The sequence below is a fragment of the Bison bison genome, unplaced genomic scaffold, assembly GCF_000754665.1.
Source record: "Bison bison bison isolate TAMUID 2011002044 unplaced genomic scaffold, Bison_UMD1.0 scf7180017864530, whole genome shotgun sequence".
Taxonomy (NCBI): domain Eukaryota; kingdom Metazoa; phylum Chordata; class Mammalia; order Artiodactyla; family Bovidae; genus Bison; species Bison bison.
In genome coordinates, this window is record NW_011495080.1 from 306,026 (window position 1) to 319,462 (window position 13,437).

General features: G+C 41.4%; 1 protein-coding gene across 1 annotated transcript in view; it reads left to right on the top strand.

Annotated features, from left to right (window-relative positions):
* The window catches only part of DGKI (diacylglycerol kinase, iota), a gene marked incomplete at its 5' end in the record, with an annotated part of 321,800 nt that overhangs the window by 255,075 nt on the left and 53,288 nt on the right, over positions 1-13,437 (top strand). Inside the window, one exon of the mRNA XM_010831746.1 lies at positions 8,874-8,899. Coding sequence (XP_010830048.1) covers positions 8,874-8,899 — 26 coding nt within the window. The remainder of the gene's footprint in view (positions 1-8,873; positions 8,900-13,437) is intronic.

Consider the following 13,437-nt stretch of genomic DNA (forward strand, 5'->3'; position numbering starts at 1 on the left):
TAAACTCAGATTTTTTTTTTTTTTTTTACTGTGTTGTTTTTTGTTAAGAATTCAAGTGACTTTTACTTTGAGATCAATAGCCATAACATGGCTATGGAATTTTCAGTATGAAAATATTTTACCAGTTAAACTATATAATTCCCATCTGAAAGCAATGTCTTATTTTCCTGAAAAGTGTTAGTCACTCAGTCATGTCTGACTCTTTGCAACCCCATGGTAGCAAAGTAGCCCACCAGTCTCCTTTGTCTATGGGATTATCCAGGCAAGAATACTGGAGGAGGTTAGCCATTCCCTTCTCCAGGGGATCTTTCCAACCCAGAGATGGAACCTGGGTCTCTCACATTACAAGCAGATTCTTTACCATCTGAGCTGCCAGGAAAGCATTTATTTTCAGGTTCCCATGTATACTCTCATTTGAGAAGTCTTGCCTTCATTTGAAGGGAAAGAAAAGTATGAATATTCAAGTAAGTGGGGTTAACATTGGAAAGGGGACTTTCACTAGCCCATGTTCAAATTAAGATTCATAGAAAAGTGTATCAGAGTGGCTTAAAAAGCAAAACTCTTCCACAAAGCAGATATTTGAAGGGATGAATAAATGAATGGATTCCTTCTTAATGCAGTTTTAATTGTGAGTCACCTCCTTTTAATCCTTTTATTTCCCCAGTGCAGTGGGGACACAGTAGGGAAAGCCTGCAGGTTTTTTCTATAATTTAATAATTCAAAGATCTGGGTAAACCTTTATACTTGTCCTCTGCTGTGGTCTTCTAGCTTTTTTTTGACTGTTGTGTTTCTTCTTTAAGTTTCTGTTCAGACTCTATTTCCTTCCCTTGTTTCTTCCTTCCTCCCCTTATTCCATCTATTGATCTCATGGCAAAGCATTAAGTTTTTACCTGCTTCTTGCCGTTGTCTTTTTAGTGCGGACTCCTCCTGTGTTTTATCTGTCAGAAATCCCTGTTCTGCTCTCTTCTTAGGGTAGTTTTGTGTAGATGTCCTGCTGATCCCCTTTTGTTCATAACTCACATTTGTTTGGGGCAAGTTCTTTTTAGAACTACTGCTTGGGATGAATAATTAGGGAAAGAAGGTTGGTGGGTTTCTGGAAACTTTGAGTCTCTAGTCTTCATACTCTTTCTTAGCAGCACTCTCCTCTAGGGTTTGCTTCTGCTCCTGAATGGCTCAGAGCTAAGGGCTTTGGTTAGCCTTGTCTCCTCATTTAAGATGGACACATTCTGTCTGCTTGAACGTGGTCCAACTTTACTAGACTTAGTAGCTCTTCATATCTAATAATTCCAGTTTAGGGACGTCTTCTAGTTTAGCCAGAGATGATGCTTTCTTTTCTGTTTCTCATTGTCCCTGTTATTTTCCATGGATTTCAAAAAGGATTGAAGAGCACACGGATGCGGAGGTTCTGCGATTCTAGTCTGTAGCTTGTCTTCTGACTTTATTCTCACTGTTTTGTGATCTGCTCTGTCCACAACTGCACGATCAAAAGCACAGATGAGAAGCTGTGACTTCTCTGCATCAGAACTTTGCTCCGTGTAGCTTAGAACCTAAATGACAAGCCCCTCAGCCTCTATATGAAACGCCCCTCCCTCTTGTGGCTCTAGACATAATGTTTATGACTCCTCTACATGCGAGCAACACTAAGTTGCTTGTATATCTGATCACATGTTGTGAAATTTTCTATCCTAATCCTTTCTCATATGCCTGTAGCCTCCACCTGAAATAATTCTTTGTTTCTTACTTACCTAATAGGCTTCGACTTATCCTTCAAGCCCAAATCATTTATAAATTTTTTGATGATGGCCGTTCTGACCAGTGTGAGGTAACTACCTCACTGTGATTTTGATTTGAATTTCTCTAATAACTGGTGATATTGAGCATCTTTTCATGTGTTTCCTGGCCATCTGGATATCTTCTTTGGAGAAATGTCTGTTTAGGTCTTTTGCTCATTTTTTGATTGTATTATTTATTTTTTTTTGATATTGAGCTGCAAGAGATGTTTGTATATTTTGGAGATGTGGGTGAACCTGGAGTCTGCTGTACAGATTGAAGTAAGTCAAAAAGAAAAACAAATAATCATATATTAACGCATATATCTGGAAGTTAGAAAAATGGTACCGATGAACCTATTTGCAGAGCAACAATAGAAAGGCGTGCATTTTCCCCCAAGAGAAAGGACTTGGGGACACGTGGTGGGGACAGGGGAGGCTGGAAAGAGTTGAGAGAGGAGCACTGAAACATACACATCCAGTTCAGTCACTCAGTCGTGTCCGACTCTTTGCGACCCCAAGGACTACAGCACACCAGACCTCCCTGTCCATCACCAACTCCCAGAGTTCACTCAAACTCATGTCCATTGAGTTGGTGATGCCATCCAACCATCTCATCCTCTGTCGTCCCCTTCTCCTCCTGCCTTCAATCTTTCCCAGCATCAGGATCTTTTCCAGTGAGTCAGCTCTTCACATGAGGTTGCCAAAGTATTGGAGTTTCAGCTTCAGCACCAGTCCTTCCAGTGAACACCCAGGACTGATTTCCTTTAGGATGGACTGGTTGGATCTCCTTGCAGTTCAAGGGACTCTCAAGAGTCTTCTCCAACACCACAGTTCAAAAGCATCAATTCTCTGGCGCTCAGCTTTCTTTATAGTCCAACCCTCTTATCCATATATGACCACTGGAAAAACCATAGCCTTGACTAGATGGACCTTTGTTGACAAAGTAATGTCTCTGCTTTTTAATATGCTGTCTAGGTTGGTCATAACTTTCCTCCCAAAGAATAAGCGTCTTTTAATTTCATGGCTGCAGTCCCCATCTGCAGTGATTTTGGAGCCCAAAAAAATAAAGTCTGACACTGTTTCCCCATCTGTTTGCCGTGAAGTAATGGGACCAGATGCCATGATCTTCGTATTCTGAATGTTGAGCTTTAAGCCAACGTTTTCACTCTCCTCTTTCACTTTCATCAAGAGGCTCTTTAGTTCTTCTTCACTTTCTGCCATAAGGGTGGTGTCATCTGCATATCTGAGGTTATTGATATTTCTCCTGGCAATCTTGATTCCAGCTTGTGCTTCATCCAGCCCAGTGTTTCTCATGATGTACTCTGCATATAAGTTAAATAAGCAGGGTGACAATATACAGCCTTGACGGACTCCTTTTCCTATTTGGAACCAGTCTGTTGTTCTATGTCCAGTTCTAACTGTTGCTTCCTGATCTGCATATAGATTTCTCAGGAGGCAGGTCAGGTGGTCTGGAATTCCCATCTCTTTCAGAATTTTTCAGTTTGTGGTGATCCACACAGTCAAAATCTTCAGCATAGTCAATAAAGCAGAGATAGATATTTTTCTGGAACTCTTGCTTTTTCATTGATCCAACGGATGTTGGCAATTTGATCTCTGGTTCCTCTGCCTTTTCTAAATCCAGCTTGAACATCTGAAAGTTCACGGTTCGCATATTGTTGAAGCCTGGCTTAGAGAATTTTGAGTATTACTTTACTAGCGTGTGAGATGAATGCAATTGTGTGGTAGTTTGAGCATTCTTTGGCATTGCCTTTCTTTGGGATTGGAATGAATACTGACCTTTTCCAGTCCTGTGGCCACTGCTGAGTTTTCCAAATTTGCTGGCAATACATATACATTACCATATGTGAACTAGATAGCTGGCAGGAATCTGCTGTATTGCACAGGGAGCTCAGCTCAGTGCTCTGTGTTGAACTGTAGGGGTGGGATGAGGGGCAGAAGGGAAGCTCAAGAGGCAAGGGATATATGTATATTTAAGCTGATTATTTCATTGTACAGCAGAAACCAACACACAATTTTAAAAGCAATTATATGCCAACTAAAAACAAAAAAAAAGCCCAGCTCAGACAGTTCTTGAGTTTTGAAGCCTTCTTTTACTTTTTTTGAAAGAGCACTGGTCTTCCTCTCTTCTGTGCTCTTTACTCATACATGTTTTGATGATTGCAGTTTTTCATTATAATCATTTGGTTAGATATTTTCCTCCTACACTAGGTTATGTGTTCCTTGAAATTGATGTCTTGTCAATTCTTTGTCAATCTACATCACATTTAGGGCCTGGTGGTTAAGAGGGTCTCAAGTAACAGTTATTCAGGTTCAAGTCATTATAAATGGAAAGATTCAGATCTGAATAATCATTATTCAGGGTTCATAAAATAGGTGAAAGATTTTTAAATGCTGGACTTGAATTTCTGTTTTCACTGTCTCTGCTGGATTTGAATAGAATGTAAATAAACATGTGAAATAATACCAAAACAAACAAAACAGGACAAAATCAAGTATAAAGTTCCTGTTGTTGTTCAGCCACTAAGTCGTATCTGACTCTTTTGTGACCCTGTTGACCGTAGCCCACCAGGCTCCTCTGTCCATGGGATTTCTCAGGCAAGAATACTAGAGTGGGTTGCCATTTCCTTCTCCAGGGGATCTTCCCAACCCAGGAATCCAACCTGCATCTCCTGCATCGGCAGGTGGATTCTCTGCCCCTGAGCCACCAGGGAAGCCCATCATAAAAGAAACCTGTGGTGAGGAAAAAAGTGAGGAGGCAAACTCTAAATCCTGGAGCTATTTGAGCGCTAGAATCCCATGGATGGAGGAGCCTGGTGGGCTGCAGTCCATGGGGTGGAGAAGAGTCGGACACGACTGAGCGACTTCACTTTCACTTTTCACCTTCATGCATTGGAGAAGGAAATGGCAACCCACTCCAGTGTTCTTGCCTGGAGAATCCCAGGGACTGAGGAGCCTGGTGAGCTGCCGTCTATGGGGTCGCACAGAGTCGGACATGACTGAAGCGATTTAGCAGCAGAAGCAGCAGCAGCAGCAGCAGCAAAGCTATAGTCAGCATTAAGAGAGTAGATACTTTTTCCAGGATAAAATGTATGTGCAGGAGAAATGAGCAGGCTGGGACAACACTTCAAGTCGTTCAGGTGCAACTGGAGGAAAAGCAGCAAGCTTTCTTGCCTTCCTGCGTTGTCAGGTTAAGGAAGGTTATCTCTTCCCGGGACTCAACCTCTCTGTTTTAAAAATAACTGTGTATACTGCTGATTTCATGGTATTTCTTCTCTCCTGAGCTAAGTTCCATAAAACTTTTTATGCCCATTTCCAGCAATAATGGATGATGTGCCTGTCTCAGTGGAATAATTTAGTGACTCGCTCCGGTGAAAGGTGAAATGCTGAGTGAGGATTGAAATACTCCATATGTCTTAAAATTCCACAAACCTAGGCGTGTGGGAGACATTCCACACAGAAACTCAACATGACTAATCCTTAGAAAACAGTCTGAAATCGATCTTTCTTCCCCGCTGCCTGGACATACCGCAGAAGGCATCCCCCTGGGGCTCTCATGGAGCCATCTGGAATTTTTCAGGTTTAATATTAGTACTTTGCTTCTACAGAAAGGCAGCAAAAACCCTTCCTCCCGGGTCTTCCACCTGAGACATCTAGTGGTCCATCCATCGGCATGGATTTTCCTTTATTCCTATAACTCTGTGAGAAATTAATTGTGAACCATCCAAGACAGGCTTTTGCTTACTTCTCATCAGAAAACACCATGAATGAAGATGTTTCCTTGTTACTAGCTCTTTTTTATGTCCTGGGTAGCTTAAAAAATTCTCCAGTTTCTTTTTTCCTTTTTAATTTTTATTTTGTGCAGGAGTGGTGTTGATTAATGATGTTGTGTTAGTTTCAGGAGTGCAGCAAAAGTGATTGATGTACATACACATATGTCAGTTCTTTTTCAAATTCCTTTCCCATTTAGGTTGGAACAGAGTATTGAGCAGAGTCCCCTGTGCTATACAGTAGGCCCTTGTTGGTTATGTTTTAAATATAGCAGTGTGTACATGTCAATCCTGCTGCTCCTTTGTTCAGGCCCCTCTGGTCCTTTATTGGATGGTGGGCATGTCTGGGGTGGGGTGGAGCCTGGAGAGTGCCCACATCGTCACTAATGTGAAGCTTCAGATCACTCCCTGGATCCTTCCTTCCTAGCTGACCTAGGAGCTGGCAGACTAGAAGATAGTTTGAAGGTGATGTGATTTTTGAGGAGTTCCAGAATGTGTCTGAGTCCAAACTCTAGTGTATGGTGCTGAAATTAATGCCATTTCATACCTTTTAATCAGGGATCCTCTGTGTTCTAAATAAGACATGGTCCTAGTTTCCAAGGAGCTCACAGCCTAGTGGGGCTTCCCTGGTGGCTCAATGGTAAAGAATCTGCCTGCCAAGCAGGAGAGGCAGATTTGATCCCTGGGTCAGGAAGAAGGGATCTCCTTCCTGGGAAAGGAAATTGCACCCCACTCCAGTATTCTTGCCTGGGAAATCTCATGGACAGAGGAGCCTGGTGGGCTGCAGTCATTGGGGTTGCAAAGAGTTGGACACGACTTAGCAACTAAACCACCACCGCCACCACAGCTTAGTGAGAAGGCTGGTGTGTGAAAGTATGAAACAGTGGCCCTTAGGGAGAGGACAGGTCAGCTCCACCTGGGAGTCCCAGTGGCATTTCTCAAGCAGATGCCACAGAGATGATTTAGGGTGGTGTCAGGGGCCCTCCCTGTGTCTGCCTCCCAGATGCCTACTTACTCTCCACCAGATCTTGGGACCCTCTGTAGTCTTCACATGCAAGTGTCTACTTAAAGAGACCGCTGAGGTTGAACTAATTTCACACTTCACCACCCAGTGAAAGTTAAGGCTGTCTCACCATTACTCCTATGTCTGTATTACTGTACTGCTTGTTCACATAATGGACAAAAATATTTCTGATCAGTAGATAAAGTAAAATGGTATTGGGCATCCCAAAGTAGCTAAAATTGTCCTTCAACCACTATGTCCCAATTGAATCATCCTTGCCTCAATGTTTGCATCCTGTCTCATAAACATTATATTGTTGTTGTTGTTCAGTTGCTAAGTCGTGTCTGATGCTTTGCAACTCCATGGACTGCAGCACGCCAAGCTTCCCTGTCTTTCACTATCTCCCGGAGCTTGCTCAAACTCATGTCCACTGAGTCGGTGATGCCATCCAACCATCTCATCCCCCTTCACCCCTTTCTCCTCTTGCCCTCAATCTTTACCAGCATCAGAGTCTTTTCCAATGAGCTGGCTCTTCGCATCAAGTGGCCAAAGTATTGGAGCTTCATCATCAACCTTACAATGAATATTTAGGGTTGATTTTCTTTATGATTGACTGGTTTGATCTCCTTGCTGTCTAAAGGACTCTCCAGAGTCTTCTGTGGCACCACGGTTCGAAAACACCACAGTTCTTCAATGCTCAGTTTTCTTTATGGTCCAACTCTCACATCTGTACATGACTTCTGGAAAAACCATAGCTTTGACTGTATAGACCTCTGTTGGCAAAGTGATGTTTCTGCTTTTTAGTATGCTGTCTAGGTTTAGTTGTATTATGACTACATATAAACATTAGTTATTTAAGTTTGGTAGCTTTATTACCAAACTCACGCATTAGCCTTTGGTCATCTCCCTGCTATGGGCCCCAGCGGGCCCATCGTTTAGAGAGGACCCCTCCCTCCTGGTTTCTTGCCTCTCGCTTCAAACTTCCAACACCTCTGAAGATGGTATTATACATCTCTTTCTCCCAAGTAAAGCATGAGTTGGTAGTCAAGACAGTATCTTTCAAGCTTGAGGGGAGTTCATCCACAAGGTTGTGTCTGTATTGCCCCAATTAACTTAATATGTAGTCAGCTGAGAAAGAAAAGGTTTTAATTGTGAAAGGGGTTGATGCATTATCCACTGGTATCTTTTGGCATCTTTCTTCTCTTTAATGTCACTTTATTTTTGTTTTTTGGCCATACCCTGTGGCATGTGGGGTCTTAGTTCCCTGACCAGAGTTGGTACCCACACCCCCTGCATTGGAATCAAGGAGTCTTAATCACTGGATCACCAGGGAAGTCCCATCCATTGGTATCTTAATGTCGTAATTAAACCTGAGCCTCAAATGATAGGTAAAAGTCACCGATTTGTGAAAATTCTGTGGGACCCCAGTGGTTGCCCTATTGTCTAATCCTGATTCTGATAGGTTTAGAAACACAAAGCCAACTTATAAAGTGTCTATGTCATATCACTCAAACATTAAATTCCATGAACAGTGGAAGCAAAAACCAATAATGCTTAGGGAACATCATTGCTTTTTACTTTGGTTTCATTTTTTATTGTCCAAGTAGATTTCTTTTTACCGATAGACACTTAATCTAGGGCTTATTTACCTCCCTGGCATTTTCTCTGGAGAGCTGGCCTTGGGCACTAGTGGCATGGCAAGGATTTTGTCCATCATCACATTTCTGTGAGTTCTTTTTTTGTGTGTGATAAATCCAGACAGTTTAACTAAGTTTGTTTCAGTCTTACATCACCATGCCAACAGACTGTTTTTTGAATGTTATTTGTTTATACATGTTTGGCTGCTCTGGGCTTCACTGATGCGCGAGGACTTTCTCTAGTTGCGGTTCATGGGCTTCTCGTCGGGGTGGCTTCCTTTGTTACAGAACACAGGCTCTAGGCAGGCAGGCTCAGTAGTTGCAGTGCGCAGGCTCAGTTGCTCTGTGGCATGTGGGATCTCCCCAGATCAGGAATCAAACTCATGTCTACTGCATTACCAGGCGGATTCTTAACCACCAAACCAGCAGGGAAGTCCCACTAATAGACTCTTTTAGTAAAAGATCTACCACTTAACTAATCCAGGTAAGCTTTGGGAGTTACTCACTGGAATATACCATACAACCAACACATTAATTATACCATCTACTGTATTGAATTTCTGTTTAACTGAATTTTCATGGTGTAATTTCGACAAGATTATTCTTGATCATTGTACTTAGAATTATCAGTATCACTTGCAAAAGATTTATCATGCTTATTGTCTCATTTTAGGTCACCAGTCTCTTCAGAAGATCACGGTAAGAATCTGTCTTACTTATACTAATTCAAAGGTGAAAGTTGAGCTGTGGTCCTTGCATTTCATTGTCAGCAGAATCATTTAAGAAAATGTCTTTAAGATGTTTGTCTTGTGTTTTTTAAGTGCCAATTATGAAATGCTTTTAAAAGCTTAATTCACCCTAGCTGAATTTGGTATCTTGTACTATCTTCAGATCTGTTACAACTTATTTGTTTGACAAATATTGTAAAGTTTAATGTATTCTGATTTCTGTCCCATCTCTGGATATAGTTAACCCTTGACCCATGTGGGGATTAGGAGCACCAGTCCTCCACACAGTCAGAAATCTGTGTGTGACTTAGAGCTGACCCTTCGTATCTGTGATCTCTCCATTTTCTTGAATTCAACCAGCTGTGATTCCTGTAGTGCCGTAGTTTTTACTATTGAAAATAATTCCTCACACAAGTGGACCTGGGCAGGTCAAACTCATGTTGTTCAAGGGTTAACTGTACTTTTTGTGACTTTGGGCTAGTCGTGTGACTTCTCTGAGTCACAGATTTCACCTTTAAAATGGGGGTTGTAGTACATATTTCCCAAAGTCCCTTCCAAATGGGACACTGAGATGTGTGGAGGATGTTATGAGTCTGATATGAGGCTGAGTGGTAGTTGTCTGAGTTGTCACACAGTTAAGATGAGTTATTTACATTTTAAGAGACAACTGTCTTATTCAAAGGAGAATGTGTATAGTTTTGTCTCAGCTAAGCTTTGAAGTTGTGTGTGTATTCAATCAGTCGGTCAAAAATGTTTAAGTGTTTACAGTGGGTCAGTTATATGATCATGTTATACAGGTATGCTGTGCGGGGCTATGTGCAGGGACAGGATGATGCGTGACACACAGCTTTCTCCCTCAAGGATTTTTTTGGGGATGGAGTTAGTGGAATGCCATATACCTGCTGCTATACAAAACAAAATGCAATTCATCTTATAAAAGAGGGATAAGCTAGGACTGTAAGAGTACCATGGATGTTCTCCTTCATGCTCTTCCTATTCAGCTAAGGCACCATGATTTATTTAGGCAATCAAGTAAAAAAATAAAAGACATGTTTTAAGTTTTCCTCTTCACCCTCTATTTCCTACCTGGTCACTAAATTCTGCCAACCCTATTTTTTATACTACTTTTTTCTCTGTTTTCTTTTTCATTCCCATTCCTTTTGTTTAGGGCCTCTCTCTGTCTTACTTGGACCTTTAAAAGTGCCTTCTAACTGATAGCCATTCCTCTAGAATTCCTTCTTTTATTTCACTTTGTAACTGCCTATCACCAAAACTGATTATGGCAAAAATCTACTCCCATAGCCTGTGGGGTGAAACCTTTTCACTAGACCAACAGTTGTATTCTTCTTTCCAATGCTGAACTTAAACCTGAACTAGAAAGTCCTAAATGATGGACTCTGTCTTCCTCTCCTGGTTGTTGTTTCTCTGGGCATCTTTTCCCTTCTCTCTGTGCTCTAGCCATGAGGTGCTATGTATAGTTTCTGAAACTCACCATATTTATAATGTTTCCCACTTTTATCCAGACTGTTCTGACCGAGGTCCCTCCTCCTTTTTGTCAAAGAGAGTTTATCCTTGTCAATCATCCATCCTCCATGAGAGCCTTCTACCCTGCTTAAAAATGCAATGCACATTTTTCTTCATTCTAGAATTTGACTTAAAAATTTGATGCTTGATTTACCTGTCTTCCCCGCTAGACTGTGAGTTCTTTGATAAAGATCCCAACAAACAGCAAACATTCAAAAGATGTTTATTAATTGAATATACTGACGAGAGAGGGGGCAGTTTTTAAGCAGACCTGTTCTGCTGCCATATCATAACGTCTTTCTCTACATTGGAATAAAGTTGTGTCGTGTTTTATGAAAAATCATAGGGCAGTTATGTTCAGGCCTATCAAGTCAAGTATCGACCATCTAATGATGACCTACTGTTGTATGCTATTTTGTCCATCAGTGTTGGTATGACTGGGTTTTTTAAATTGCATATTTAGGAGCCCTTGGATTTCAGGTTCATATGATAAACCAGAAACTTATGTTCAGTATTTATTTTGAACTGGGGTTTACTGTAATGAACTTTGTTTGCATTCGCCTTCTTCTCTGTATAAGAACTTATTCCCTATTCCAGAATAAAAGGGAGTGAGACTTTAGAATTCCATTTCTATAGTCCATAGTCCACTAGGAATTCTTAAGGATTATGAGCTATCAGTGAGCACTGCCCGTATCCTGGGGAGTCCTGAAAGGTGATGACTACCAGGAAGTCTTGTTCAGTATTAACAGCACTTCAGAATCGATTATTTTGAAAATGGGTGTATGTGATCAGTTAAAGGAACATTATCCAAACTTAGGGTTTTTCCATCCATGGAGAAGGCAGTGGCACCCCACTCCAGTACTCTTGCCTGGAGAATCCCATGGATGGAGGAGCCTGGTGGGCTACAGTCCATGGGGTCGCTGGGAGTCGCACACGACTGAGCGACTTCACTTTCACTTTTCACTTTCATGCATTGGAGAAGGAAATGGCAACCCACTCCAGTGTTCTTGCCTTGAGAATCCCGGGGATGGGGGAGCCTGGTGGGCTGCCATCTATGGGTCGCACAAAGTCAGACACGACTGAAGTGACTTAGCAGCAGCATGGCTTCAAAACATTTATTACATGGCATGCCTCTTAATTTGGTTCTGCAACTTCCAAAAGTGATTCAAATATGTAACATAAACTTACAATGATGATGTAACTAATCTCATCTGATTTTCATCTTCTGGCCCATGTATCCATGGAAGAATATTCTTTTCCTTTATCACCAAGATTTTCTACTAGTACTTAAAATGTGTTTTCTTATGTTTATACATTTTAAAGTGTTCATGTTTGCTGTGGTTTGCATAAAACCTTATGTATCATGTCATCAAGCTGTGTTTGTATATAATAATAACACTGCAATATACTTGGAAGAGAAGTAAGAACTAGTAATTTTGCTTTCTCAAAGTTATGGGTAGAAAAGTCAAGGCACATCGGCAATCATGAAATCAGAGTAGAAAGCTCAGTGCCTCTTGCTTTTCTATTTCATTTGCTTTCCGCAGTGATCCGGTCCCTCACTCTGACTGGTCCCTTTGGGCATCCCCAAAACGGACTTTGTTCTTGAGAAAATCTCATTTTCCAGAGTCCGGTAGCCCTGACCTTCTCAGTCCCCTCAGATTATCACCATTTTACAGAAAATGTGCTTTGGTTAGCGTGGCTTTGTCATTTTCCTTCTTGGTTTCAGTTTCCTCGGCCATAAAGCGAGGCTGTTCGTATCTACCTTGCCTGCCTTCCTCATGGGATTGTTGTGAGTTCAGTTGTGAAATTGTCTGTGAAATCACTTTCCCATTTGCGAAAAGCAGCCCTAACATAACGCTGTTGTTGTCCACGGTGGATGGGGAAATATGTGTTTACTATGATGTTCGCTCAGCATTATGCCCTGCCTTTGACAAGTTAAAAGATGTGCTGGAAATGAGAGGGCGTGTGAGAAATGTTTCTTTCAACATTATCATTAAATATTAAATTTCATTGGAAAATTTTTTTGTCTAGGTGAGGAGGAGTAAAAAAAAATACACAATTTAGCTTGCAGTGATAAGGTAAAGGGCCAGTGTTTGATTAGATGCAGGATCAGTATATATGAGGAATTGATGATTTAAGGCATAAATGAAGTGTAGAACCAATTGCACCAGAATATCAGAGTTGTTAAGAATAAAGGCTGAAATCTATTGAGTGCTTCTTAGGCAGAAACACTCTGCTAAAGTGTTTCAGTTATGTCATTTCATTTCATCTGTAACAAATCACAGGACACAGTAAATGTGTTCTCAGTTTTTAGGGGAGGAAACTCAAGAGCTCTTACACAAGTTGGTGGTGGTGTTAATTTTCACACCTAGTCTAAACACTCAGCTCTTGTTCATTTGCTCACTATGTCCCCAGAGAACAAAAGAAATGAGTGTCACCATTCAGGTGAATTGATCGAATTGTAGAAAGAAAAACATTTCCCTCTAACAAGAGTTTATTTACTACTGTGTGAGTAATTTCTTTTTAATGACAAACCAAAACAGACCAAAAACAACAACAACTCCCTCCTGCTGGGAATGATTTGTCCCTGTAGAAAAAGTAAATACCAATGTCACATTCTCTCATAATTAGTTAACTGAGTGAAACTGAAGCTTCAGGGAAGCCTGCCATGCTGAGTCCCAGGGGGAACATTACATTTAAATGTTACAGCTGGAAGCCGAGTCCTAGTCTTTGTCAGAAGATAAGCTTGGTGATGATGGATTGCCCTGTCCTCCGAGTTTCCACTGCATTTCGTGCCTATCACTTCATCATTTAAATTGCCCCTGGAGCCACCTCCAGTGCCCAGGCTGCCTCTGCTTCTCTGAGCTCTCAGATTTTGCCCTGTCGTCTTAACCTCTTGCTTTTCAGGCTACTCAGATCACCTCTGTGCTGCTGCTATCTACACCCAGGCAGCAACCGAGGGTCAGCTTCCAACCAGTGTCTGTT